The following is a 26,874-nucleotide window of genomic DNA, read 5'->3' as shown; positions in this document are numbered from 1 at the left end:
GGGACCTATGTCATTAAGTCATAACTGACAGTAATCGGGATTAATGCCTCACAAAAGGGCACTAATATAGCTGATCGACACGGTTTTAATTCTGGGGCCTCACAGTAACGAGGCCATTGCTTAGCTACTGAATCATGAATGTACGCAGCGAGGGCTAGGGTACGTCGCCGCCCCCTCAAATACAAAAAAAAGAAAGAAAATTAAATACATTTTCAATAATTGATTGCATTTTCCCCTGTAGGGCAATGCATTATGGGTCAAGGCATGCCCAGATAGAGGATATTTTTATCTTAGGGGTCAGGGCAAGATGCAATGAATTATTGAAAATTTATAGCATTTTCTTCGTGTGTTTGTATTTGTGGGGGCTGCGACGTACCCTAGCCCCCGCTGCGTAGAGTCATGATTCAGTGGCTAAGCAATGGCCTCGTTACTGTGAGGTCCCAGGATCAAAACCGTGTCGATGTGCTTTTAATTATTAGTGCCTTTTTTATATGAGGCATTAATCGTCTTTGCTGTCAGTTATGACTTGAGGACGTAGGTCCCCTAGTAGATTAGCATAGTAGAATACACGTGCTTTAGCAGTCACGCAAAACAAACACTCACAAATGATTATTCAATACAATCTGAGAATGTATACTATTATCGTTTCTTAATTCTTTTAAATAAAAACTTAAGGTTTTTTTTTTATTCACAAACTCTACAAAATAATTAATCCATCCTAACTTTTATAACTTTTAAACTTTTATAACTTTTAAACTCTCTTTTGCCATAATGTCACTATGCTTTTCTAATTGTTTATGAGTAAAAATGTCGGTATTTTAATAAGCTGGGGATTGCCTCGACAGAATCTTTATTTGGTTCTTTTGCAATTTCCATTTCATGTTCATTATCTATTTCCTTGATTTCTTACTCTTGTCTTAACTTCTCTTTTTAATTGTGTGTTTTATAGTTCAATGTATACTGTGTTTCCTACATGTAAATATGTTGTCAATGTACAATGTTTTTCAATGTACTTTTTTGAAATGGACTTGAATAAAATAAAATTGAATTGGATTGAATTGAATTGAATCTAGATCTAGTAAAATCATTGTTAAAATCTTTCTATAAATCGGGGTAAAAAAAATTATACCACCATTATGACCAACAGTGTATATATAAGATAACAATAATAAAGATAATAATAATGATCACAATGATAATAATAATCATAATAATAATAAATAGTGATAATACTACTACATGTACTACTACTACTATTACTACTACTAATAATAATAATAATAGAGGGTTCTTGTATGGTGCTCATGTCTCAGACTTGACATTCCTAGCGCTCCATAACTATTACTGGCTTCAGCATGGCTGCCATTATGGCGTTTCCAAATAGTATGTCAAGGAGTAAAAGGGCAAGTTCGGCTAATTCGCAAAAATTGAATTGAAGAAATTGACAGAAACTAAACAAACGAAAGAGTAAAGGTTTCATCAAAAGTGCCGGAATACAGTAGAAATATAGAAAAATACGAAAATTTTAGAAGTAATTTGAAAAGATACTTATTTAGCATTTTGTATAATCTCTCACTTATGAACCCAGTGCACCATTTCCACTCCTTCTGTATTCTGATCTGTATGGCGCGTAGAGACATTCAATCATGCCTATGCGTTATGCACTATACAAACACTTTTAATTATTGTTAATATTTTTCCATTGAAATGAAATAGGTTGTCGGCGAGAAAGGCTGCCCTGATACCACGCCAGTGGTAGCAAACTAATATTGTCCGTCTTCTAGTTCAGGTAGTCAAAGCTAGACCTCGGACTGACTTCCTGCATTGCCCCAAATTTTGAACAAAACAGTTTAAGCCTAGTATCGAGTTTATATTTAGGAGAACTTGTAGAGTTTGTCCCGACGGATTCTTCGAGCGCATGAAGAAGAAATCCACTTTTACACTCTCGAGGCATACTACTTCATTAATAATAAAGTGTATATGTATGTTTATATACACACGCACACCGAATTACACAAAACAAAACCAAACAGATACGAAACAAACTTACCAAAATAATCTGATAATACAGCTCAGCTATATGGAATTGGCCTCAGACCCATCACAAACATTACCACAAACGTATTCGAGAAAGGATCACTGTATATTATGTATAGAATTAGCTAGCTTTTAGTATGTAGACCAACGATTGAAATAGTTGCCTTCTTACAGTTAAAAAACGGCGCTTCAGCATCACTGCCAAAATCGATAGCCTATAGAGATTATGTTAAGGATCAATATGCGATCATTGTCGATGACTCAAACAAAGAGATGATTATTGATTAAAGTGCGTTTTGTGGTTTTGATGTATCTATACCAGCTCTCGTTGACGTTGAATAGGAAAGGAAGTCAATGGCATAATTTAGCAAAGTCATATAAATGCTTGCCTATCCCGTGATATGCTTTCGGATGGTGAACTAGTGAATCTCAGTTGGGATGTCATATTCCTTCATTTCAAGTCTATTAAATGTCGGAAATTGGTTTATACACCGCTTAAATTCCATCCAGTATAGAAACATATTACACCAGGGGGGTGTTTCAAAAAGATCTCAAGTCGAACTTAACTCTAAGTTGGACTTAAACATTATGGAGAGCCATTTGTAGCCTTAAAATAAAATATAGACCTATTCAAAAGCAAAAATTCAAGTATTTTAGACCTTTTATACATTCCACATCAAGAACGTGAAATCTCCTTGATAATAGAAAATATGAATGATTTGAATTAACATTTTATGCCTTTTAAAATCATTTTTACAAAATATTTTCATAGATGCTAACGGCTTTCCATAATTTTTAAGTCCAACTTAGAGATAAGTTCAACTTAGGATCTTTGTGAAACACCCCCCAGGTGAGAGTTATACAACTCTTCTTCAGAGTGTGAGTATAAACAACATTACTAGGCCTACATTCTAAGTGAACTAGCTGAAACAAAAATCAATGGGATTAACATCGAAACATCGGCCAGCCCAGTAAATTGCAAACGAGGTGTAGAGGCTATTATATGACTCAGGAGTACTTTAAAATGTCGATTTTTCCATACTGGAAAGTTTGCAGAATATAGCTAAATAAACGAAAATAAGAGCTGGTTCTGTGTAGGGGATTAATAGTCGTTCATTCATTTACTCAATTTCACCGGAAGCATTATATATTACAGGAGAATTTCAAAATGACAAGATACGTCACATCGAAGAGTCAAATAATTATTATAAACAGGTAAGTACATGTATGATTAAGTAGGCAGCAAACAAAAAGGGACAAGGTCCTTTATTTGAGAGTTGTGACTGACCCTGAAGTTAAAACATATTCAACATCTACATGGTTATCTAAAATATATTTCAAATCGCTTTACACAAGACTATACTAGTTAATTCCATTTTTTGTTTGAGTGCAGATAAGAGGGAACAGAAGGGAAAGACTGATATAGAGATACAGAGAGATAATTCTGTTAAAAGAAGGAGGGAGTACAATATACAAGTAGATCCTATGTAACTTGTGTTTTCTGAGACACATATTTATGTAGCAGTATACTCCACGTTTTTATTCTGTAATCAAATTTACCATTGATTAATGCGATCTGCTTGAATTGTCATGCAGAATTTGCCGAATTAAAAAGATATATGTTTTTTTACACACTTCAACTGATCTGCTATTACGAATAGATCTCGCTGGAGAGCATTCCACATCGAAGGCCCTGCATGATCAAAGGTTCTTTTCCTCCACTTAGTATTCAATACATAGTAGGGCCTGCTATCTTCAAGTAAAAAACATGAATCAAGAATATTATACGGCACTTCATATCAGAGAGGAAACATACTAATTTAAAAATAGAAAGATGAGGGGAAAAAATAAGGGAAGGAAGTTATCGGTATATGATTTATGTACATAGTTTATTGTTATGGGTGAGGTGAAATGTGACCGGCCCTAAAGCTTTTGAATCTTAATGTTAAGTCAAAGATAGAAAATGAGGGGGGGGGGGGGAGGAGAAGAAAGGAAGAAAGGAGAGTGGGTGGGATGGTGCAATCGATATGGTGCTATCGGTACCTGATTTATGCAAGCATTTGTATCGTTATTGTTATGGGTGAGGTGAAGTGTGATCGTACCTAAAGCTTTTTGATTGTTAACGTCATCAATATTCCATGAAATGGGGAATTCCCATCAGGCGTCATCATCGCAACGACGCGACGCCATCGTTAAAGAGGTGGAAATCCAGACAAGAGCATGGAAAACTGGAAAGAAAGCTCCACCATCGGATCAAACAGCTGATCGGATTCGTTCTTTCTGAAATAAGCAAATACTTCTTCTTCATCTCACCTCATTGCGGAAATGTTTTAGTTAAATTGCGTGGAGCATCAGCAGTGAAAACTAGTGTTTTACATAGTGTCCGCATCAGTTACAAATACGAAATCTCAATAAACCGTTGGGCTATCTACTGCATAACAGGAGAGGCGGAGCAATCATGAGGAATATCGTGAACTTTGTTTGTTACCTGCTACTTTTTACAGGTATTTCTGTATTATTTTAATCATCATAATCATCATCATCATCATCATCATCATCATCGTCGTCGTCATTATCATCATAGTCATTTCCGTGTTTATTACTTTTATTGTGTTGGAATTATTATTTTTACTAAATAATCCGATATAACTTAATATTATTATTAATGTAATTATTATTATAATTATTATTACTATTATTATTACTATTATTATTATTATTATTATTATTATTATTATTATTATTTGTATTTGTATTTGAGTTGGTTAATGTTACTAACTTACTTTCATCATCACCATCATCATCATAATAATCATAATCATCATCAAGTAATCGGGAACGACAACATGTTATTAAACGCTCTATAGCTTTTCCATAGATATCGTCATGCTTTGGGTGTTTACAATCGGTCAAATATTAATTCTCTTCAATTTCCAACAGCGTTACTTGAATGCTATTTCATTAATCAAACCCAAAGTTATTATTTCAATAACATTGTACATGTGAATTCTATGGAACTGTTGAAGAATTGGTCGTGTATTATACCAGTTGTCTGGAATGTAACAAATTATACATATACCATCTCTATAGTCATTTTATAATTTGTACATAGAATGCAGTATAATGTGTTCTTTTTTGTGGGTGTGATTGTTTTTCTTTTAATTGTTTTTCTTTTAACAGCACAATACATACATTGATCTGAGCAATGTTTGCGGTTACACCACGTATTCTTTCTACAGGTTTAGTTGACCCTTATAAAAGAGGTCCACCCATCCAACTAACCCTGTCAAAAGAATACGTGGTGTAACCGCAAACCTCGCTCAAATATATCCTTACCCCGGAAGCCTTCAACCAAGATCATCTATAACCTGACCCATATTAAACATGAATTAAAAAAATGTTATGTGCACTGGAAAGCCAATATTGGGTATATAAGGTTCCAACAAGATCTTCAAAGCCTTTCTAGAAAAGTTGAAGAAAAGTGAACAGGGTAACGCCAACCGACACCCGCTGGTGAGCCCTTGTGACATGCAACCCATATAGGAAAGCCTGGATTTGAATACTGCCGAAGGGTTACAGCGGTATTGATATTGATTTATTGATTTATTGATATTATGATTTATTTTGCCAATTTTTGACCAGAAAATGTGAGAGAAAGGACATTCATTACACTGTACATAATTATGACGCTGGATAGATTATTATGATAATTTAACAATAACACTAACAAAGGACAAAGGACTTGCATTTTTAACAGATTTTAGAAAAGCATTTGATTGTCTAAGTTTGGATGACAGATTTTAGAAAAGCATTTGATTGTCTAAGTTTGGATGACAGTGTAAATGCCCCTAGAAGGGGCATTTACACTGTCATCCAAACACGCCAAAAAATGCCAAACCGGAGCCTGACCGCGATGTTACCAAGGGCAACTACGCATTACCGGCAGAAATGCCAATTCCAAAACATTCCAAATCGAGGTGTGATCTTTTGGCGTGTTTTGGCGTGTTTTGGCGTGTTTGGCAAGTATAAACGCTTGCAGTTGTAACATCGCGATGTTAGGTGACGTAACTTCAGGAGCGGAGCTAGATGTCGTCCTTAAAGAACATGATAGAACGATATATACAAAGAATGACATAAGAGAAGGTGATAGAAGGAAGAAACAAATAATAACATAAGGAATAACATAAGGAAAGACAGAAAGAGAAAGTGATAGAAGGAAGAAACGAAGAATAACATAAGGAATAACATAAGGAAAGACAGAAAGAGAAAGTGATAGAATGATAAAAACAAAGAATAGCATAAGGAAACACAGAAAGAGGGAGTGAAAAAAAGATAAAAGACAAAGAATAACATAAGAGAAGGTGATAGAAGGAAGAAACAAAGAATAACATAAGGAAACACAGAAAGAGGGAGTGATAGAATGATAAAAAAAAAAATAACATAAGAGAAGGTGATAAAAGGAATAAATAAAGAATAACATAAGGAAACACAGAAAGAGAAAGTGATAGAAGGAAGTGATAAAGAATAACATAAGGAAAGACAGAAAGAGAAAGTGATAGAAGGAAGAAACAAAGAATAACATAAGGAAAGACAGAAAGAGAAAGTGATAGAATGATTAAAAAAAACAAAGAATAACATAAGATTTGATTTGATTTGATATGGTTTATTGATTAAAAAACATTCAAATAGCAGCCAGAGGCTGAAACAAATTGAATTTACAAAAGATACATTCAAAAGCATAACATATACATATAAATGGCGATTCACAATAAATAATCAAGGATATGATCAAAGAAAACAAGAGAAGAGAAACAAGAGAAGAGATTAAAACCGATGACTAAAGGATAATTGAAGGAGAACGATCGCGTAGCAGAAGGCAATAAGAGAAATGTAACAGAAGATTAGAAGGACTGGTAAGATAATAACAGAGAGGGGGGGGGGGGGGGGGGGGAGAGAGAGAGAGGGCATAGAGAAATGAGAAAGAGAAGCTGGCGAGGAGACTACACAATAAAAGGGACAAATAAAGAGTAGGACAGATAAATAGGCTGAAAAGGAGAACTAGATATATAATCGGATAAAGTGTAATAAACTGTACTGTAATACAAATATAATACCTTTACAATGTAAATGCAGCATAATTTTTGAGACCAACTTAAACCGACTACAAAATTAAACAATGAATCCTAAAGCACAAACCGCAATGTCATTGATATATTCATTATAGATATTTAAATATAAAAACCTTTACATAATTTGGCAAAACATGGTTAATACACATGTATTTGCTTCAAGATCCATATTAAGATATATAATTATTATTGAAAATTGAATTTACAAAAAAAAAAAAATAGCTGTTAAAAAAGAGGAAAAACAAACTAGATGTGATTAACAGAATTGCATTGTTGGATTGCAAATTTTAAAAATATAGGTATATATATTATTTTGAAATTTGAATTGATAAAATCAAACGAAACGAATGGATTATTATTCTTTCAAGCTTATTTCAAATCTGAGTTTATCAGCCGTACAATGGTAGGGATCACAGATTTGCGATATCTCGTGGTTCTACACATTGGGATATTGAGTTCGTTGGAATTCCGAAGCTGACGAGTCGTTGTCTGCCCTCGGAACTCGGGCAGGAGATCTCGGTGTCGAGAGGAGAGAAGACGAAGACCAAAGTTAGAGAGCAGAGTTTGTCTGCGTGCTTCAAGGGATGGGATGCCTAGTGTTTCAAGGGCCGAAGTGTAGGAAGTATAACCGCTCAGGATAATACGACAGGCCCTTTTTTGGACGCGCTCTAGGTCAGCAGACTGTTGTGTAGTAATTGCTGATAAGAGAAGGTGATAAAAGGAATAAATAAAGAATAACATAAGGAAACACAGAAAGAGAAAGTGATAGAAGGAAGTGATAAAGATGACATACATGTAAGAGAAGATGATAGAAGGAAAAACATAGAATAACAAGGAAAGATAGAAAGAGGAAAGTGTTTGCATCGGAGTGCCGCGCATGCGCATTACCAACTGAAACGCGCCAAAACATCACTGCGCTTTTCAGTCGGTGATGTTTCCGCACAAGTGTAAACGGGTGCGCGAAACATCGCGACTTTTCAAAATGAGGTATTTGACAGCATAATTGCGCCTTCTTTGAATGTTTACGGAAATTTGGATTTAAAAATGATTTTTGCAGATGGGTCAATACTCTGTACACAAATGTTAAAAGCAGTGTCAATGTAAACGGTTGGTTAACAGAACAAATTAACATAACAGGAGGCGTACGCCAAGGGTGCCCTCTCTCGGCCCTGCTATTCATACTCGCTGCCGAGGTACTAGCTATTAAAATAAGAAACGATCTAGACATCACAGGAATTACCCTTTTTGATTCAGTCGAAATAAAGATACTGCAATTTGCAGATGAAGCAACAATTTTTGTTAAAGACACAACATCTTTAAAGAAAGCTATAAAGCAGATAGAACATTTCGGTTTATTTTCTGGGTTAGAGCTGAATAAATCAAATACTTCCATAGTTAACATTAATGGAGACACCATTGGTGAAAACATTCATGGCATTCCATGGACCTATTCTGATGTTAAAATATTAGGGGTTCATTTTGGTAAAAATGAACAAAACCTAATAAATCTTAATTGGAAACCCAAAATATCAAAGATTGAAAATATAGAACGTCTATGGAAAGCGAGGCGCTTAACTTTTTCTGGTAAAATAACTATACTCAAATAATTTCTTGTTTCTCAAAGTATATACAATGCTCAAATGATTTCCATGCCGGAAAATGTAATGAAACTCATTGATTCTTTACTGTATATATTTTTGTGGAATGGAAAAAACACAAAATAAAAAGAAAAGTGGTTTGTATGAGTTATGAGTATTGAGGATTAAAAATGGTTGATTTGAATGCTCTGTTACAAAGTTTTATATTAAAGTGGATATTGCACTACTTCTCCCACGAAAACTCAAAGTGGAAAAAGATAATTGATGGTTTCTTTAAAAAAGTGGTCAATTTACAATATGTGTTAAATAGTAAATGTACAAAAGATGATATGAAGTTTGTTTAAAGAATATAAAAATGCCCCAATATTACAAGAATATGGTATATACTTGGTTTGACTTTAAAGAGATAGTAGAAAGTAAGACGCCAATTGATTTACAATCTACTAATGTTAGAAGTGAAAACATATGGTTTAACTCAAATATAAGAGATCATAACAAAAATGTATTATTTATTAAAAAATGGTTCGATGTAGGCCTTTTGAAAATTAATGATGTCGTAAAAAACTCTAGATTTATGTCTTTGAGAGAAATTGAAGAAAGATTTGAGAAAAAACATGTGTCTTTGTTTCAAGAATATTACATCATAGTAAATGCAATTCCCAAAGTTTGGAAACAGAATCTGTTAAGACAGGTACATGTATATGATGCGACACAAGAAGAAAATGAAGGTGTCATGAAAAATGTTTTAATGAATGTTAACACTAAACGAAAGTCGAAGTTTTTTTTACTCTACGTTGTCTATTCATTCAATTGTTAGACCTCCAATCGAAGAGAAATGGGAAGAAATGTTAAGTAGTACAGAACAAATCGACTGGAAAGTCATATGGTCATTTAATTTACAAGCTATGAAAGAAAACAAAATATCAGAATTCAATTTTAAGTTATTACACAACTTATTACCAAATAGGTATATTTTATTTAAATGGAAATTGTGTAACAATCCCTTATGTTTATATGATGATCAGTTACACGACAATCTCCATTTATTTGTAAAATGCAAGCACACAAGATTGTTTTGGTTAAAATTTGGAGACATAATTCGAAAACTTTACAATGTTAATTTTTCTTTTGACAAGTTCGTTTTAATTGAAGGTTTTAACTTGAAAAACAAAATATTTAAAAGTTTAAATTTTCTTATCATATACGCAAAATACGCAGTTTATTTAACGTTTATGCAAGCAGAAAATCGCGAAAATCATGTTTCATGAAGTCTCTATTCTTTGTATTTTCAAAAGATTAATCCACAACCGATTAAAGATCGAAAGGAACTGTAAAACAAAAAAGCTATGCATTTTTGAAAACACTGTTATTCAAGAAAACGAAACATGTTTTATTTGAACTATATTAAGATGCTACGATGTTATTTCAATTGATTGTGTATGATTGTTTGATTTGTTCAAAAGCATATATTTATCAATAAATTCATTTTACAAAAAAACAAAAAACAAAACAATAACACTAACGTTCGCTCGAAATAATTTTTCTTTGATGATTACAATAGTGCCTTCTATGGTCATTTCATATGATGACACGTGGTGCTTATGCGCCCCTGTCGGCAGGGCTTGGCCAATATCCGGCGATAGCTATGCTCCCGAGTCAGCCAAAATCTCGCAAAACGAGAATCCACGAGATTACGTACGTGCGGAACGGGATTCTGCGCATCGAACCTAAAGCCTAATTTGCATACGCTCTGCGGCGGACTGACTGCTTTTTAGCGATACCGATATGTTGATATTGGTGCTGAATAGTAAATATAATCATTCATATCAATATAAATATCATCATTAATATCATCATTCCTTGTTCACTAATCAGAACGAGTAATGAATTCTATTTAGTTCTAGATTGAGTGTAAATTTGCTCGCATACAAATCTTCATGATATAAAGTTTTAAGCGCTTTGTATCTACTTGTAGAAAAGGCGCTATACAAATGTTCATTATTATTATTTATTATTATTAAAGTTCTCGTTTTGTGATACATCTATTATGTCGTGATGGATTGACCCTCCCGAACAAACTATACCACAGACCACGCAACAGAGTGTCAAATGTGCAATTATCTTATATGATACACACTAATACGCGCGAACCCAAATTTCGATTGAAAAATAATTAATCGAAGAGCTGAGATAAACATGTCATCATTTTGTTTATGTTCTAACTGTTTCTTGGTTATTGTACTGAAGATTAATTGTTTATGTATGACTTAAGCATGGAATTGAATCACTAAAGAATATTGAAAAACATACCATTACACGCCACTCTAATCAGTTTATATCCACCTTAATAATAATAATAATAATAATAATAATCAGGATTTATATAGCGCTTTATACGGAATACCGTCTCTAAGCGCTTTACATATTTTATTATTTACAAGTTCAATGAACGAACCTCTGACAACTTTATACTTTTAAATTTCGTCTTTTTAAGACATAAACATAATGGGGGGGGGGGGGCTACTCATATTTTATCTCTCATCCGATATTCTTTATTCGAGAATATTCTTCTTTTTGAAGTTTCATGATCTCTAGAGCCTTCTCGTAAATCATAATATCTTCATACAACGCTTCTCTTACCTCTGCACTATTAAGTAAGTCAATTTTCATTTGTTTTATTGTCGTATCTTCCTCTTTTACTCTGGCCCCGCCCGTGTTAAGGGGAACGGAATATTCAGCTGTAAAATTCATTTGATAAGCTTCTCCAAAGAGCTCTAGAGATACCCGATAGTCCTCCAACATTCCTATTACCGCGAACCAGTTCTCCAGATTATCAAGGATATAGTGTAGAAGTGCACGACGCTGCTCTTTTGTTAAGGCCTCTTTATGAAGAGCTTTTTGTCGAAACCAACACGTGTCCTCGTGCCGATGCACGTATTGGATGATATCTTTCGTGTGATCCTGATAGAGTTTTACGTACTCATCGGAACTGGAGTCATTCCTACAAGTGTCCGGGTGCACAAGAACTAGATTGAAGAAGTGACTGCCTTGATGAATCGCCCAAGCAGTGATGGACACGTCTTTGGGTCTCACTGGTCCGCACAGACGTGATGAGTATTTTGTAAAACAGAAGAAGTACGACGAAATGATCCTGTCATACGGATTACGAAGAACTGTCATGTATGAGCAGGGCCTCTTATGCAATACATCACATATGCCAAAGCTGAAACCTCCCCAGAAGAGTGTCGGCTTGGGTGTACGTCCCTTCTGGAGGAAGCGGTCAAATTCGCTGGTAGTTACACGGTTGGACATTTTAACTTCATTCATTCTTGCTTTTCGACGCGCTTTCCTAAATAACGCCTTAGTTGTTGTCCCACCTGCTTTATGAAGGTGCACAAAAGCAATGTTGCACTTAGCGTAATCCTCTCCCATTCCAGATCTCAACCCATGAATGTAATAATTTGGCAAGCCCTTCCTATGCTGTGTAACATTGGCCAGTAGAGAAAATGTCGGACTGGCACTTTGGTCAGCCATGAGTTGGACCAATGTCCTGGTGTTCATAGTACGTTCGGCACGGTATTCATGCACACCTCCATGTTCTTCGGTTCTTCTCCCATCATTATTTCTGAAAGAAAAGAATAACAAGAAAAAAGGATGAAATGATACATGTACATGGCACATCATTATACACGGTCTTAAGATTATAATAATATATGTACCAGATTGTATAACATGATTGAGAACGTAACCGCAAATACTTGTTTGTGTTATAATTCTTTTGGGTGAAATGGCACCTTAGATGTAGAGACAGATTTCCGCTCTCTCTCTCTCTCTCTCCATCTCTCTCTCTCTCTCTCACACACTCTCTCTCTCTGTCTCTCTCTTAACTAGTTCATACGAATATAATATATGCACAGTGTTTGTATTAAGACTATTTCTGTTTCTTTTTTCAATATCTTAGGTTATTCATTGTATTGCAGTGTACTGTATTGTTTTGTTGTTTGTTCGTTTTGTTTTGAAAAGGAAAGAACAAACTTACCCACTGACAGGCTCAGCCTCATACCAGCCGGACTCGGGAATGGGATTTACCGAAGACGTACTCACACCGCGTTGAAGCCAATTACCTGATCAAGCGTAATCATTGAGACTTAGATTAATGAATATGATATTATTTGATTCATTTCATTCATATGAACTTCATTTCATCATTCACCTTGTCTATTTATACAAATTGGGTCTATATTCATAAGGAAAGTACTTCTTTGCCTAAATCACATTGAGCATTTGCAGGCAGTTATCTAAAATTCCAGGTCTTTAAAATGGTAACTGTTACATAATCTCATTCAAGACGTGTTCTCTAATATCCTGACAGATTATTATCAATTAATAATAATTAGATTTATTTATAAAGCTCAGCTACTATATAGATATAGTCCACTGCGCTATATGATGAAACCAAAACTCATAACAATGCTACCTTACAGACACACAATACACTTTACAGGGTCCTCATCTTTTTCACTTTTTGATAACAAATACTGCTGCATGAATGGGAAATTAATTGTATAAGTACGTTTGGGGGGAGGGGGAATATTGCAGGTGATAACGGTAGAAGTAATTATAAGATGATGACGTGGATCCGAATCAAATTATTGTTTGAAAGTGTACACGTGACCAGACATTCATTTTGCCTAACGCGCAATTTGGATAATAACCAGTCATTATCTAATTCTAATGACCGGTCATTAGTAAAATCATGTTTAATATAAAACATCAATTTATGAAACAAATTAAAACATAATTTTATAAAACAAATAAAACATAATCTTATACAAAAAATAGTATACTTCATTTTGTTCAGGCATTAGTAAAATTAACCACACTCGGTACCTTCAAAACAGTCCAAACACCCTCGGCTACCGCCTAGGGCGTGTTAGACTGTTCGGAAGGTACCTTGTGTGGGTACTTCTTACTAATGCCCTCACTGCTGTGTATTATTCGTATACTACTATCCCGAATGTGTAAAGTTCGAACCTATCTAAGTAGATTAGGCCATTGTTTTATGAAGATAAGTTTAGTGGCGGAGGACGCTTCAAGCTATTTTGTTTGTTTTACTTTACAGGGGTCATGTCTTTATTCCCTGTGCATGGAGGTCATCCCAGTAAACGGAAAGCCTGCGAGACTGACAGCCCACGAGACCGACAGTCCACTACGAGGGAGGCAAAAACAAAGGAAATATAGAAATGAAGAATTTCCAAAATATCCTAGAGACTATGAGCCTATAAAGAGACCGACAAAACAAAGAAAAACATGTGGGAAGATAGTGGACTGTCGCTCTTGTGGACGTCGGTAAAGTTAACCCTCGTAGAACTTACCTTTTATCGAATAGACGAACACCATGAAGGCAATCGAGAGAAGCACAGATATGTTCAGCAGGTATTTTGAACTCCTCAACGCGGATTGGCATCTTCTTATCCAGCCCTGGCCATGTGTGACACCGAACTGATCCATCACGCTTCATACACCTGTTTAAGAGCAAATGTTGGATTCTATTAATAATAATAATTATTCTTGCTTATATAGCGCCTAACACTTACTTTATCAGAAGTCTCTAAGCGCTCTACAATAATGCAGCATAATTACCCTGGCTTTAGCAGTGCAGCTGTTACGCGCGCTGCGTTTCAAGGAATAAATTCCTATCAGGTACCCATTTACTTCACCTGGGTAGAGTGTGGCAAATCTAGATCAATGTCTTGCCAAAGGACATCAGTGCGGCGGCGATACTCGATCCGCGGACCTTGTGATCGACAGTCCGGCGACGTATCCACTTCGTTGCACCGTTCTCGAAAATAATCCTCGTCTGAATTCAGTTCCCCCCCCCCTCTCCCGCGCGAAGCGCGGAAGCTTTTACGTTTCATTAAATCATTAGAGAAAGAAGACGATTCGTTGTACCGTTCTCGACTCTCAATCCTCATCTGAATTAAGTTGCCCCCCCTCCCGCGCAAAGCGCGGAAGCTTTTACCTTTCATTAAATCATTAGGGAAAGAAGGAGATTCGTTGTACCGTTCTCGAAAATAATCCTCGTCTGAATTCAGTTTACCCCCCTTCCCGCGCGAAGCGCGGAAGCTTTTACGTTTCATTAAATCATTAGAAAAAGAAGACGATTTGTATTACCATTCTCGGCTCTTATTCCTTGTCTAAATTCAGTCTCCCCTCTCCGCGAAGCACGGAAGCTTTGACGTTTCATTAAATTATTAGAAAAAAAAGAAGACGATTCGGGGGGGGGGGGGGGGGTAGTGAGCACATTTTTTTGGGGGGGGTCCTCGAAAATTTAAAAAATTGCACCCCTCCTTGAACGACAGGGGGGGGGGGGGGCCCAAACCCCCAAAAAGGTAAAAAAATCACGTGTTTTTACATGATTTTTTTTCTCAGGGGGGGGGGGGGGTCCGGGCCCCCCCCCCTGGATCCGCCACTGCTTGGATCCCTTGGCTGGGTCCCGCGGGCAGAGCCCCCGGAAGCTCAGGGGTTTTAGGCGTTTAATTACGGTCAGAATGGCATTTTTTAAAACTTATTTTGTTGTGACACTGGCAATTAACTATTCTTTCTTTCTTGCTCTCTTTCTTTCTCTTTAATATTCTTTTTCAAAAAAGTGGGGGGGGGGGAGGGAGCTAGAGGCTCCCGATCTCCGCCGTTCCGCAGGCCCTGACATGTAGGCATCTCAAGAAGCATATTTCTTGCCTGGCTGTAAATTTAGGAATTCGTCATTTTACAACAAACGCATAAAAAGTATAATTTACTACAAAATGAGGAAAAATCTCTGAAATTATGTCATTTCAGCATTATGTGTTAACCACCGCTATGGAATTAGAAAAAAAACCACGTTTAAATTTTATTTCCCCGAGCGCCCTCCCGATCAGTATGCCAGTGCCCCGCTCCCCCCCCCCCCTGAGCTACACTTTCTTGGCGGAAAAATCGCAACTGATCTCCCCTACCTTTCTTCTTTCTCTTTTTTTTCCTGTCCCTTTCTCTCCTCTTTCCCCTTCCCTTCCCTTCCTTCTCTCTCTTAGATTTGCTTTGGGGGGGGGGGGAGGCAAGGTCCTTTCGGCCCCACCCTTCTCCACACGTTGTTGGCGGGATTAACCGCAAGTGATCTATTTCCCCTTCTTTTCACCCTTTTTTTCCTTCTTCCTCTTTTTCGGTCCCTTTTAGCTCTCCTTTTTTCCTTTTTAGCGGGGGCGGGGGGAGGCAAGGGCTTTTTGCCCCACCCCACCCCGATCCACAACTTGTTGGCGGGAAAATTACAACTGATACCCTCTTCTTTTCTTTTCTTCTTCCTCAATTTTCCTTTCCTTTATCTCCTCTTTTCCTTTTTTCTTTCCATTTCCTTCCTTCTCTCTTATTTTTTTGATGGGGGGGGGGGGGGGGGGTGGGAGGCAACAGCCTGGGAGGCGAGGCCCTTTCGCCCCCCCGATCTCCTTCTTCCCCCGTTTCTTTTCTTCTTCCTCTTCTTTCTTTCCCTTTTTCTCCTCTTTCCCTTCTTTTCCTTCTCTCTCTCTCTCTCTCTCTTTTTTCCTCCTGTTTTTTCCTTTTTTGTTTTACTTCCTTTCCCCCCTTCTTATGGTCTCCCTTTTTTCTTACTCGGGGGGGGGGGGGGGGGGCCGGGCCCCCGCCCCCCCCCCCCCCCCCCTGGATCCGCCACTGGGGACATGTTACCCTTAATGGTTCAATCATGCACCTTTAGGGGTGCAAACCGATGCAACACTAGCAGTACCTTTATGGGTTCAATCCTGCACCCTTTAAGAGGGTGCCAGATTGCACCTTTTAGGAGACATGTTAGTAGGGGGATCACAATGCCTGTGCACACAGTTTGACCCATGCACACACACACACAACAGCAGTCAGTTGGTAGAAATAGCAATTTTTGTAAATTTATTTAAAAAAAACTAAACAATATTTTAAAAATTGTATTTCACATATATTTCAAGCATACCTTTAACTACAATTCTGTGTAGTGCCATTGTTATAGGCATGTGGGAAATATGTTAAATTATTTAATTAGAATATTGTCTTTTCAGCCATGTGTGACATGGCCCGCTGATCGCCCATTGACTAGCATTGTTATTCTGCGTGGTGAAAATGCACCTCAATGTATAAAAATCCCCTACAAAATATGCAATATCCTCATGTGTTTCACTCATTAAATCAAATTGTTGTTTACACTCAAGGTAGCCACAACTGTATTGGGGTCACTAAACTTCTTGTTACTCTGAAATTCAATCCCTGTGGAATGTTATGGCCTGTTGAATGGTTTCTCGGAAAATCGTCATAAATCCTCAAATCTGACATCTTTTAAATAGGCAAATATACTGTGATGTAGCTGAAAGTCTGCAAATTCTTATCATATGATCGGTTTTTCTGAATAATTTGTGAAACACATGAAGGAATAACTGTGACGGTGATCCAAGTAATTTCCATGGCCATATTTTATTGGCATTGCAAAAATATTTGGAATTTAAGGTTAATATTTGGTGTAAATATGATCCATGAATAAATGATTTAAAAAATGCCCCAAAAATGAACGGTTTGACTTTCCTAATTAGCATAATGAGTGCGCGAATATATAATCAGCTGAAATGACCTAATTTTCATATTTGATGAATATTCATGATTTTTTAATATTTCAAATGAAATATATTTCCATACCTGTCTGATAAACATAGGTTTCACTGATGTATCATGTTCGGTTTTGATTTGATTACAGATGCGCATATTAATTAGGCGGACTTGGTTATTTTCACAACTTTTTCATATCTGCAGATTCGCAAAAAATGGCAAAAATTACTTATTTTGTTGGCTTCTGTTTTCAAAACGGTAATAGATAGGTATATGAATTTTCTTTTTCTGTATTTTTTACCACAAAGATGATATTTTAGTGTCTGATAATTTAATTTGTTATTTGTGTCCAAGAAAGTGATGAATTAACTTTGTCGAATTTGACCATTTCTGGGAGGTTTTTCGGTAATGTTGCGATATCAAAAAAATGGTATAAAATTACAACGCATTGACCGATTTCAATTCTGTTTTTTGTTTTTTGAAGCTTTCATAAAGCTTGATCATTTGCAATCATCAGAAAACATGTGTTTGTTGTACTTATTTTTGGTGTGCTATACCTAATGTTAGTACCCTTAATGGTTCAATCCTGCTCCATTATTGGTGCAAACCGATGCAATAGCAGCATCTTTAGGGGTTCAATCCTGCACCCATTAAAAGGTGCAATCCTGCATCCATACTTGTGGGATACTTGTGAAAATTGCTCGTACACAAATACATATTAGACATGCACGTTGTTTCTTGGTTAGTAATCATATAATCAATATATCTATTGCTAAAACGTGAATGTAATTGTAACATGATCAGACAAAATAATCTATTGGTTAATGATTGCCGAAGGAAAATACAAATCACAAAATTGGTGTGCATTGTCATAATTTGCTTAACAAATCATGATGAATGTATTTTTATGTTGAACACGTGTAAAGTAATCATGAATATGCATGCAATATGAAAACTTTTATTTTGCACCCTTTTTTGGTCGGTAGGGTTCATTTTTGTGGGAAGGGTGCTAAATATTATATTGCAACCTTTTTTGCACCCCTTTTCCTTCAAAAGGGTTCATTTTTATGTAAAGGGTGCAAACTCTTATTTTGCACCCTTTTTTGCACTTTTTTTTTTAGAGTGACTACTCCTATTACATGTACTACTACTATCACTACTACTACTAATAATAATAGAGGGTTCTGTTCTTGTATGGTGCTCATGTCTCAGACTTGACATTCCTAGCGCTCCACAATTATTACCCTGGCTTTAGCATGGATGCCATTATGCAGCTTTCCAATAGCAAGTCAAGGAGTTAAACGGCAAGTCCGGCTAATTCGCAAAAATCGAATTGAAGAAATTGAGAAAAACTAAACAAACGAAACAGTAAAGGTTTCATCAAAAGTGCCGGAATACATTAGAAATATAGAAACATACGAAAAGTTCAGAAGTAATTTGAAAAGATACTTATTAAGCATTTTGTAAAATCTCTCACTTATGAACCCAGTGCACCATTTCCACTCCCTCTGTATTCTGGGACCCGTTTCACAAAGCCTTTTTTTAATGACAAATGACAAATATCAGTGACAAATCTGCTGATAACCAATCAGAAGCATGGATTTCGGTAGCTTATAAAAAATACTGTCATTTGTCACTGATGACAAGTTTTGTGAAACGGGGCCCTGATCTGTATAGGGCGCGTAGAGACATTCAATCATGCCTATGCGTTATGCACTATACAAACACTTTTAATTATTGTTAATATTTTCCATTGAAACGCAATAGGTTGTCGCCGAGAAAGGCTGCCCTGATATCACGCCAGTGATAGCAAACTTATATTGTCCGTTTTCTAGTTCAGGTAAACCCGATCTAAGAAATAATACAGTCAAAGATAGACCTCGGACTGACTTCCTGCATTGCAAAGCATTGCACCGAATTTTGAACAAAACAGTTTAAACCTAGTATCGAGTTTATATTTTAGGAGAACTAGTAGAGTTTGTCCCGATGGATTCTTCAATCGCATGTAGAAGAAATCCACTTTTACACTCTTTGTCCAGTAGTGCCGTGTTTGTGCCATCAACCTGGATCGACCAAATCAATTGATTCATAATATATACAATATTTTTTTCGCCGTAACATGAGAGTAATATTAATCGCTTCATTCTTTTAATTGATATTGTATAATTGTGTTAAGTGGGGCACGCTACAAGAGTCTTATCTCGCACCCCGGGGCAACGTGTCTGACACGGCCGGTTGTAGCAACTACTCCTTAGATCAAGATACATTTATCTTGATCTAAGGAGACACGAACGAACGAACTCTCGAGGCAAACTACTTCATTTAATAAAGTGTATATATATAAACACGCACACCCAATTACACAAACAAAACCAAACAGATACGAAACAAACTTACCAAAATAATCTGATAATACAGCTCAGCTATATGGAACTGGCCCCAGACCCATCACAAACATTACCACAAACGTGTTCGAGAAAGGATCACTGTATATATGTATGTAATTAGCTAGCTTTTAGTATGTAGACCAACGATCAAAATAGTTGCCTTCTTACAATTATTGAAAGACGGCGCTCCCGCATTACTGCCGAAATCGATAGCTTAGCGATTATTGTTAAGGATCAATATGCGAACATTGTATCCTGCATTGCACCAAATTTGAACAAAACAGTTTAAACCGAGTATCGAGTTTATATCTTAGAAGAACTTGTAGAGTTCGTCCCGATGGATTCTTTGAGCGCTTGTAGAAGAAATCCACTTTTACACTCTCGAGGCAAACTACTTCATTTAATAAAGTGTATTATATATACAAACTCACACCCAATTACAAAAAAAAAAAACCCAAACAGATACGAAACAAACTTACCAAAATAATCTGATAATACAGCTCAGCTATATGGAACTGGCCCCAGACCCATCACAAACATTACCACAAACGTATTCGAGAAAGGATCACTGTATATTATGTATATAATTAGCTAGCTTTTAGTATGTAGACCAACGATCGAAATAGGATCAATATGCGAACATTTTCAATGACTCAAACAAAGAGATGATTATTGATCAAAGTGCGTTTTGTGTTCTTGATGTATCTATACCAGCTCTCGTTGACGTTGAATAGAAAAGGAAGTCAATGGCATAATTTAGCAAAGTCATATAAATGCTTGCCTATCCCGTGATATGCTTTCGGATGGTGAACTGGTGAATCTCAGTTGGGATGTCACATTCCTTCATTTCAAGTCTATTAAATATCGGAAATTGGTTTATACACCGCTTAATATTCCATCCAGTATAGAAAAATATTACACCAGGGGGGTGTTTCACAAAGATCCCACGTCGAACTTAACTCTAAGTTGGACTTAAACATTATGGAGAGCCATTTGTAGCCTTAAAATAAAAATATAGGCCTATTCAAAAGCTAAAATTCAAGTATTTTAGACTTTTTATAAATTCCACATCAAGAACGTGAAATCTCCTTGATAATAGAAAATATGAATAATTTGTATAACATTTTATGCCTTTTAAAATAACTTTTACAAAATATGTTCATAGATGCTAACGGCTTTCCATAATTTTTAAGTCCAACTTAGAGATAAGTTCAACTTAGGATCTTTGTGAAACACCCCCCAGGTGAGAGTTATACAAGTCTTCTTCAGAGTGTGAGTATAAACAACTAGGCCTTCATTCTAGTTGAACCAGCTGACACAAAAATCAATGGGATTAACTGTCGAAACGTTGGCCAGCCCAGTAAATTGCAAAGGAGGTGTAGAGGCTACTATGTGACTCAGGTGTACTTTAAAATATCGATTTTTCCCTACTGGAAAGTTTGCAGAATATAGCTAAGTAAACGGAAAACAAGAGCTGGTTCTGTGTAGGGGATTAATAGTCGTTCATTCATTCACTTCATTTCACCGTGTGGAGTACAGGATGACGTTTTGCTTTAAGCCGATTCTTGTGATGTCACAGGCGTCGCTTTGTAGAAAGTGTATGGATTAGGTCGCTTGAGGGCGTACTGGATTTTGTGTGTTACTGATTTTCCACGTCATGGGATAGTTGCCTCCCAGAGTTGCCTAAGTTTTCGTTTAATTTTGTGATACAAGCCCAATGATGTAAGTAGAAATGAATATGTTATCTTGAAGTTTATGAGTTATATTGTCTTTACAGCTAGATAGCTTAATGAAATATGATGTTTATGACACTAATTTGAGATGATGAAATATGACATGAATGAATCGTTCAAGTGAAAGATTGTACACGTGTGTAGGTTACGTAATTGTCGTGCACGGTAGTGCGTCTTAATGTACATGTACGTAGTAGTAGTATAATGATATGACCTTGAAGAATGTCAAAGTCACCGTCGGTGAGTTATTATTTGTTGCATGTATTTACCGTAGTCAGATATATAGTGAAGAAAGCATTGTTTGTTTTCCTTTGTTATGATAACAGATAGTTATTAGGATTTGATACATGATATGTTATTTTCATGTCTGTTTATGCAAGTTGACTTATTATTGTTTATCCTTTTATTAAATCGCAGATTGAACCTTGCCTGCTACAGTGTATAACCAAATTACAGTGCATGGTGTCATTACTATGGGTCTTGGGCAACTAGTTAGTTCGCCAAATCGTCCACCACAACAGTTCAATATCAACTTGTGTGACTGTCATATCCTCCATCATGAGTGTAACCGGCATGGATATGAGCACAGATCCAGAGGTTACCTTCAAGGACCACAAGTCGGACAGTATTAGACCTGAGGACTCAGCTAGCCAAAGGGGGAGTAGCACCACCTCGGCGAGTTGGAGGATACGGGCGAAGGCTAAGAGAGCTGCCTTAGCCGCAGAAGTAGCAGCTCTTAAAGACCAACAAGAACTTGAGATAGAAGAAATGAAGCTTAAACAACGGAAAGCTGAGCTTCTTCTGAAGACTAGATTAAAGATCGCTGAAGCGGAGGAAACTGTATATAGAGGTACCAGGTCCATAGAACAGAAGACTGAGCCTTCCAAGTCTGAACCTTCACAACAAGGTTCATCAACTCCTGTTAGAACGAGAATGAAGCCGGCACTGACCAGTCAAGATGAAAAGATAACTGGTAAGATGGACTCTGACATCTTACATCATCTACAGCAAGGACAGAGACAACATCAACAGCTGTTGGAAGCCATCACAATTTCAAGTACCAACATTATGTCTTTTGATGGTAACCCGTTGAATTTCTTTGAGTTCATACGATCATTTGATAGTGTCATTGGAAATTCGTCATTGGACAATAACGCCAAGTTGCTCAAGTTGTATCATCTTTGTACTGGAGCTGCCAAAGACATAATCCAATGTTGTCTCATGATGCATCAAGATGATGGGTACTTTCATGCCAGAACGCTTCTGATGGATCGCTTTGGAAGTGACCATAAGATCAGTGACGCCTGGATTAGGAAGGTCACGGAAGGTCCAGTTATTCAGAGCAATCCTAAACATCTGAGGGATTTTGCTGATCAGCTAAAGACCTGTGCTGAAACTTTGATGGCCCTTGGAATGCTTCACGAGATGAGCAGCAGAAGTGAGCTGGTGAAGGTCATTGAACGTTTGCCATTCCATCTGAAGAGCCGGTGGTTGCGTTTCGTAAAGACCATCAGGGATAGTGGCAGACAGCCTAACATCCAGCATGCAGTTGAATTCATCACCGGCGCAGCTGATGAACTCAATGATCCTGTATTTGGAGCCTTACTTATGGGTGGACCAAAGAATCTAGGAAGTACAAGGAGTGTAAAGGAAAGAACTGTGTCAGGTAGAGGTCAGGCAAGCATGTTTACTACCTCTGTGAATTCATCGACCAAGAACTGCATCATGTGTCAGGACAGCCATGACCTTTTCGGTTGCCAGGAATTTAAAGCCATGGAGCCTGATGAACGCTTTGATTTTGCCTTCAAGAACAGGCTTTGTTTCAATTGCTTGTTACCTGGTCATGTATCCTCAAAGTGCATCCTTAATAGGACCTGCTCAGTCAAGGGGTGCAATCAAAGGCATACCAAGTTCCTCCATACCGGGAGAAGGATGAGACCATCTTCAGGAAATCCTACACCTTGGAGAACAAGAAGGGAATCGAATGACTCATCAACTCAAACTGACTATGATGTAGCATCTCATGCTAGTTCCAATGCCACGAGGGCCGGAGGTTGCAGAGTAGCCCTTCCAATAATTCCGGTTACTGTCAGTGCTGCAGATGGTGGAGAAAGCATTGAGACCTTAGCTTTGCTGGACCCTGGTTCTACGAACTCATTCTGTCTGCAAGAATTAATAGATGTGCTCCAGACAAAGGGGAAAAAGAAAGTCATTCAGGTCTCAACACTGGAAAGCCCTAAAAGAGCAATGGAATGTGAAGCCGTCAAATTGAGGGTTAAAGGTTCCACAGCAGACAAGACGATAGAGGCTGAATTTCTAACTCGTCCGAGCCTTAACATCAGTACTGCAAACATGGCCAGGGAGGAAGATATTTCGAAATATCAACATCTTTGTGGTATTGATCTTCCAGTCACCGGGAAGAACCAAGTAACCATACTGATTGGACAGGATGTGCCTGAAGCCCTGATGCCACTTGAAATCAAAGCAGGTAAACCTGGTGAAGTTTATGCTGTCAAGACAATACTTGGATGGACGTTAAATGGTCCACTTGGAAATGGAAGTAGTTTACAGAGTTTTCAAGCCTCGTCTAGCTTCATCTCTGATGATGGTAACATGCTCCTGGAAGAACAAGTTCACAAATTTTGGAAGCTAGAAGGGACAGAATACCTTTATGATGATGAAAAGAGCATGTCCATCAATGATCAGAAAGCCTTGAAGACCTGGCAGGAAGGAGTTTGCAAAGATGGTGATCACTATCAACTTCCCATTCCATTTCGGAAGAGGCCTGAAGATCTGCAGTGGTTGAAACTCAAAGGAAAAACCCAGACAGAGCAAGAGCTGAGGGACTTCAAAAGGATCAGTTACGACGACATGCAGAAAGCAGAGAAGAGAATTTTGCATTACGTGCAAAAACGTTTCTTCCAGAAGGAGATTGAATCATTGACCGATTCAGCTGGTAAAGTGACAAAGACAAGTCAACTCTACAAGCTGGACCCTAAGATAGACGAGGGTCTTGTTAGAGTTGGAGGAAGATTAGAGAGATCAGCTCTACCATTAGAGGCTAAACACCCAGTCGTCTTACCCAAGGGAAGTCATGTGTCAGATCTGATCTTGAGAGATGTTCATGTAAAGGCAGGGCATAGTGGAAGAAATTATGTCCTTTCTGTGCTCCGTGAGAAGTATTGGATGCTTGGAGCAGGAGCAGCTATCAGGAGCATGATTAGCAGATGTGTCATGTGCAGGCGGCAAAGAGGGAAGATGATGAGTCAGAAGATGGCTGACCTGCCTGAGAATAGACTGTTACCTGACGAGCCTCCATTTTCCAAGGTTGGCATTGACTATTTCGGCCCCTTTGAGGTTAAAAGGGGTCGCAGCATGGAGAAGAGATATGGAGTCATGTTTACATGTCTTACCACACGCGCCATTCATTTGGAAGTCGCTCATTCTTTGGATACGGACTCTTGTATCAGTGCCATTCGTCGTTTCATCGCTCGCAGGGGCAATATCAAGGAGATGCTCTCAGATAATGGCACTAATCTTGTGGGCGCTGAGAGAGAGCTGAAAAGAGAAATAGATGGATGGAACAAAGCTCAAATCAGCGCAGACCTGCTCCAGAAAGGCATCAAATGGACATTCAACCCACCCACTGCTTCCCATTTTGGAGGAGTCTGGGAAAGGCAGATTGGGACTGTGAGAAAGCTCATACTGGCAGTAACTAAGCAACAGGTGCTCTCAGGTGAAAGTCTGACAACTCTCTTCTGCGAAATTAAGAGCATCGTCAACAACAGGCCTCTAACAAGTGTATCAGATGATGTCAATGATCTTGAGGCCTTGACTCCCAATCACCTACTTCTGCTGAACAGGAAGCCGCAACTGCCACCAACAGTGACGGACAGATCAGATGTATACTCGAGAAGGAGGTGGCGTCAAATACAGTATCTCGCCGACGTATTCTGGAGGCGCTGGTCTAGAGAGTACTTACCGCAGTTGCAAAGAAGAGAAAGATGGGTACCATCGATCGCATCGCAATCTTCAGATTGGTGACTTGGTGCTGGTTGCCGATGCAAACACTCCGCGGAATTCGTGGCTGCTGGGAAGAGTACTTCAAACTTTCCCAGACAAGAAAGGCTTCACCCGTAGTGCGAACATCAAGACAAAGAATAGCGTAATTGTTCGTCCTATCTCGAAATTGTGCCTGATTTTGGAAGGAGATTGTTAATTGCCCTCATTTGGAATTCATGGATCACGTGATGTTTAATCATATAAGAAAGAGAAATTTTTGAGATATATAAATTTCATGATCAAGGAGAATTTGTGTCTCAGAGGATGTCGTCGCAGAGATATGATCATATGAAGATCGTTTGTCAGTGATTTTTGATTGGAAATCAGAAGGATCCAATTAGAGCAGAAATGTTATTATCATGAAATGTGATGTCATGATATCGCCAACATTTATTTTACGTGAAAGTGTCAAAATGTGACAATTCGTATTCAACGCGAGGATATAATTTTTTGTTGAGTTATGAATCGTCTAGTGATCTGGAACTCTCCGACAATTCAGATTTAGTCACCATAGCAACCCAATAGTGACTGATAACTGAGAATTGAGAAACTGAACGGCTTACAAGAAGAGGACATAAACTGATACATTTATAGAAAAATGACTGTCTGCAATTCAAAGACTCATGAACTAATGAACATTAGTGTATTACACTTGAAGTTATGGAGTAATTTGCAAATTTTCACACAATTTGTTATTTTTCCAGTGTAAAATGTAAACATGGCATTTAGCAGCATTTAAGTTGCAGTAAATGTGCAGTTGTAGCTTCAGTGATTATCAGATTACTGTATATACAATTATGTAAATGTATTGCTTCATTTAAAATTCTGGTTTAAGATGGAATCTATTCCAGAATTGGTTTGCATATCATTTTCTTGGTAGTATAGTGGTAAAGTTGTAAAAGATTATTTCATATATTCAGACACAGAAAATGTGAGTTGTGTGTAGAAAGGTTCTACTAGTTGTCATGTTGATTAATGCAATATATATGCAAATTTTTATTTGAAAGTATGCCTGATTATCAGGAATTAAGCATATTTGGAAATTTATCCTTCCTCATGTCAAGGCACATGTAGTATACATGTAGTTTGCCTTTTAGTACAGTGTTCCAAATACAAAGGGTATTAAAATAGGAAAGGTCAAGAGTTCAGCTCTTCATGTGAAGCTCGAGTAGAAAGTTACTTACAAACATAAAATGTGTGTTTACGGTACAGTCAAGTTGTTGGTTGTATGTTTAACTTGACACATCACTCTCAGATCTCCCATCGTCTGAGTCAGTAGGAGGATTTAGTTTTGGATTAAAACATTTTTAGTGTC

At 37.4% G+C, this 26,874-nt stretch overlaps 2 protein-coding genes across 5 annotated transcripts; one reads left to right on the top strand and one right to left on the bottom strand.

Moving 5' to 3' along the window:
• Nucleotides 1-6,799: 6,799 nt before the first annotated feature.
• Nucleotides 6,800-20,704, bottom strand: LOC752737. Of its 4 annotated transcripts, XM_030986633.1 has the most exons (5): nt 19,775-19,940; nt 14,140-14,289; nt 12,804-12,888; nt 11,405-12,389; nt 6,800-7,864 (listed from the first exon to the last, which is right to left on the bottom strand). In XM_030986633.1, exons 2-5 carry the CDS (start codon nt 14,273-14,275, stop codon nt 7,835-7,837), a joined length of 1,236 nt encoding a protein of 411 aa, XP_030842493.1. In that variant the 5' UTR covers nt 14,276-14,289; nt 19,775-19,940; the 3' UTR covers nt 6,800-7,834. The 4 variants fall into 4 exon arrangements, with proteins under 4 accessions (XP_030842493.1, XP_011667686.2, XP_011667685.2 ...); XM_011669384.2 differs by lacking the exons at nt 6,800-7,864; nt 19,775-19,940 and adding an exon at nt 20,244-20,704 and having other exon boundaries at nt 10,241-12,389; XM_011669383.2 differs by lacking the exon at nt 6,800-7,864 and having other exon boundaries at nt 10,241-12,389.
• A 593-nt stretch (nt 20,705-21,297) lies between these two features.
• Nucleotides 21,298-25,541, top strand: LOC100889776. Its single transcript, XM_003730525.3, has 2 exons — nt 21,298-21,486; nt 21,915-25,541. Exon 2 carries the CDS (start codon nt 22,056-22,058, stop codon nt 25,539-25,541), a length of 3,486 nt encoding a protein of 1,161 aa, XP_003730573.2. The 5' UTR covers nt 21,298-21,486; nt 21,915-22,055.
• Nucleotides 25,542-26,874: the final 1,333 nt, after the last annotated feature.

Source organism: Strongylocentrotus purpuratus, unplaced genomic scaffold (assembly GCF_000002235.5).
Source record: "Strongylocentrotus purpuratus isolate Spur 01 unplaced genomic scaffold, Spur_5.0 spur5_scaffold_16, whole genome shotgun sequence".
In the NCBI taxonomy this organism is placed as follows: Eukaryota; Metazoa; Echinodermata; class Echinoidea; order Camarodonta; family Strongylocentrotidae; genus Strongylocentrotus; species Strongylocentrotus purpuratus.
This window is presented reverse-complemented; position numbering and strand designations above follow the sequence as displayed.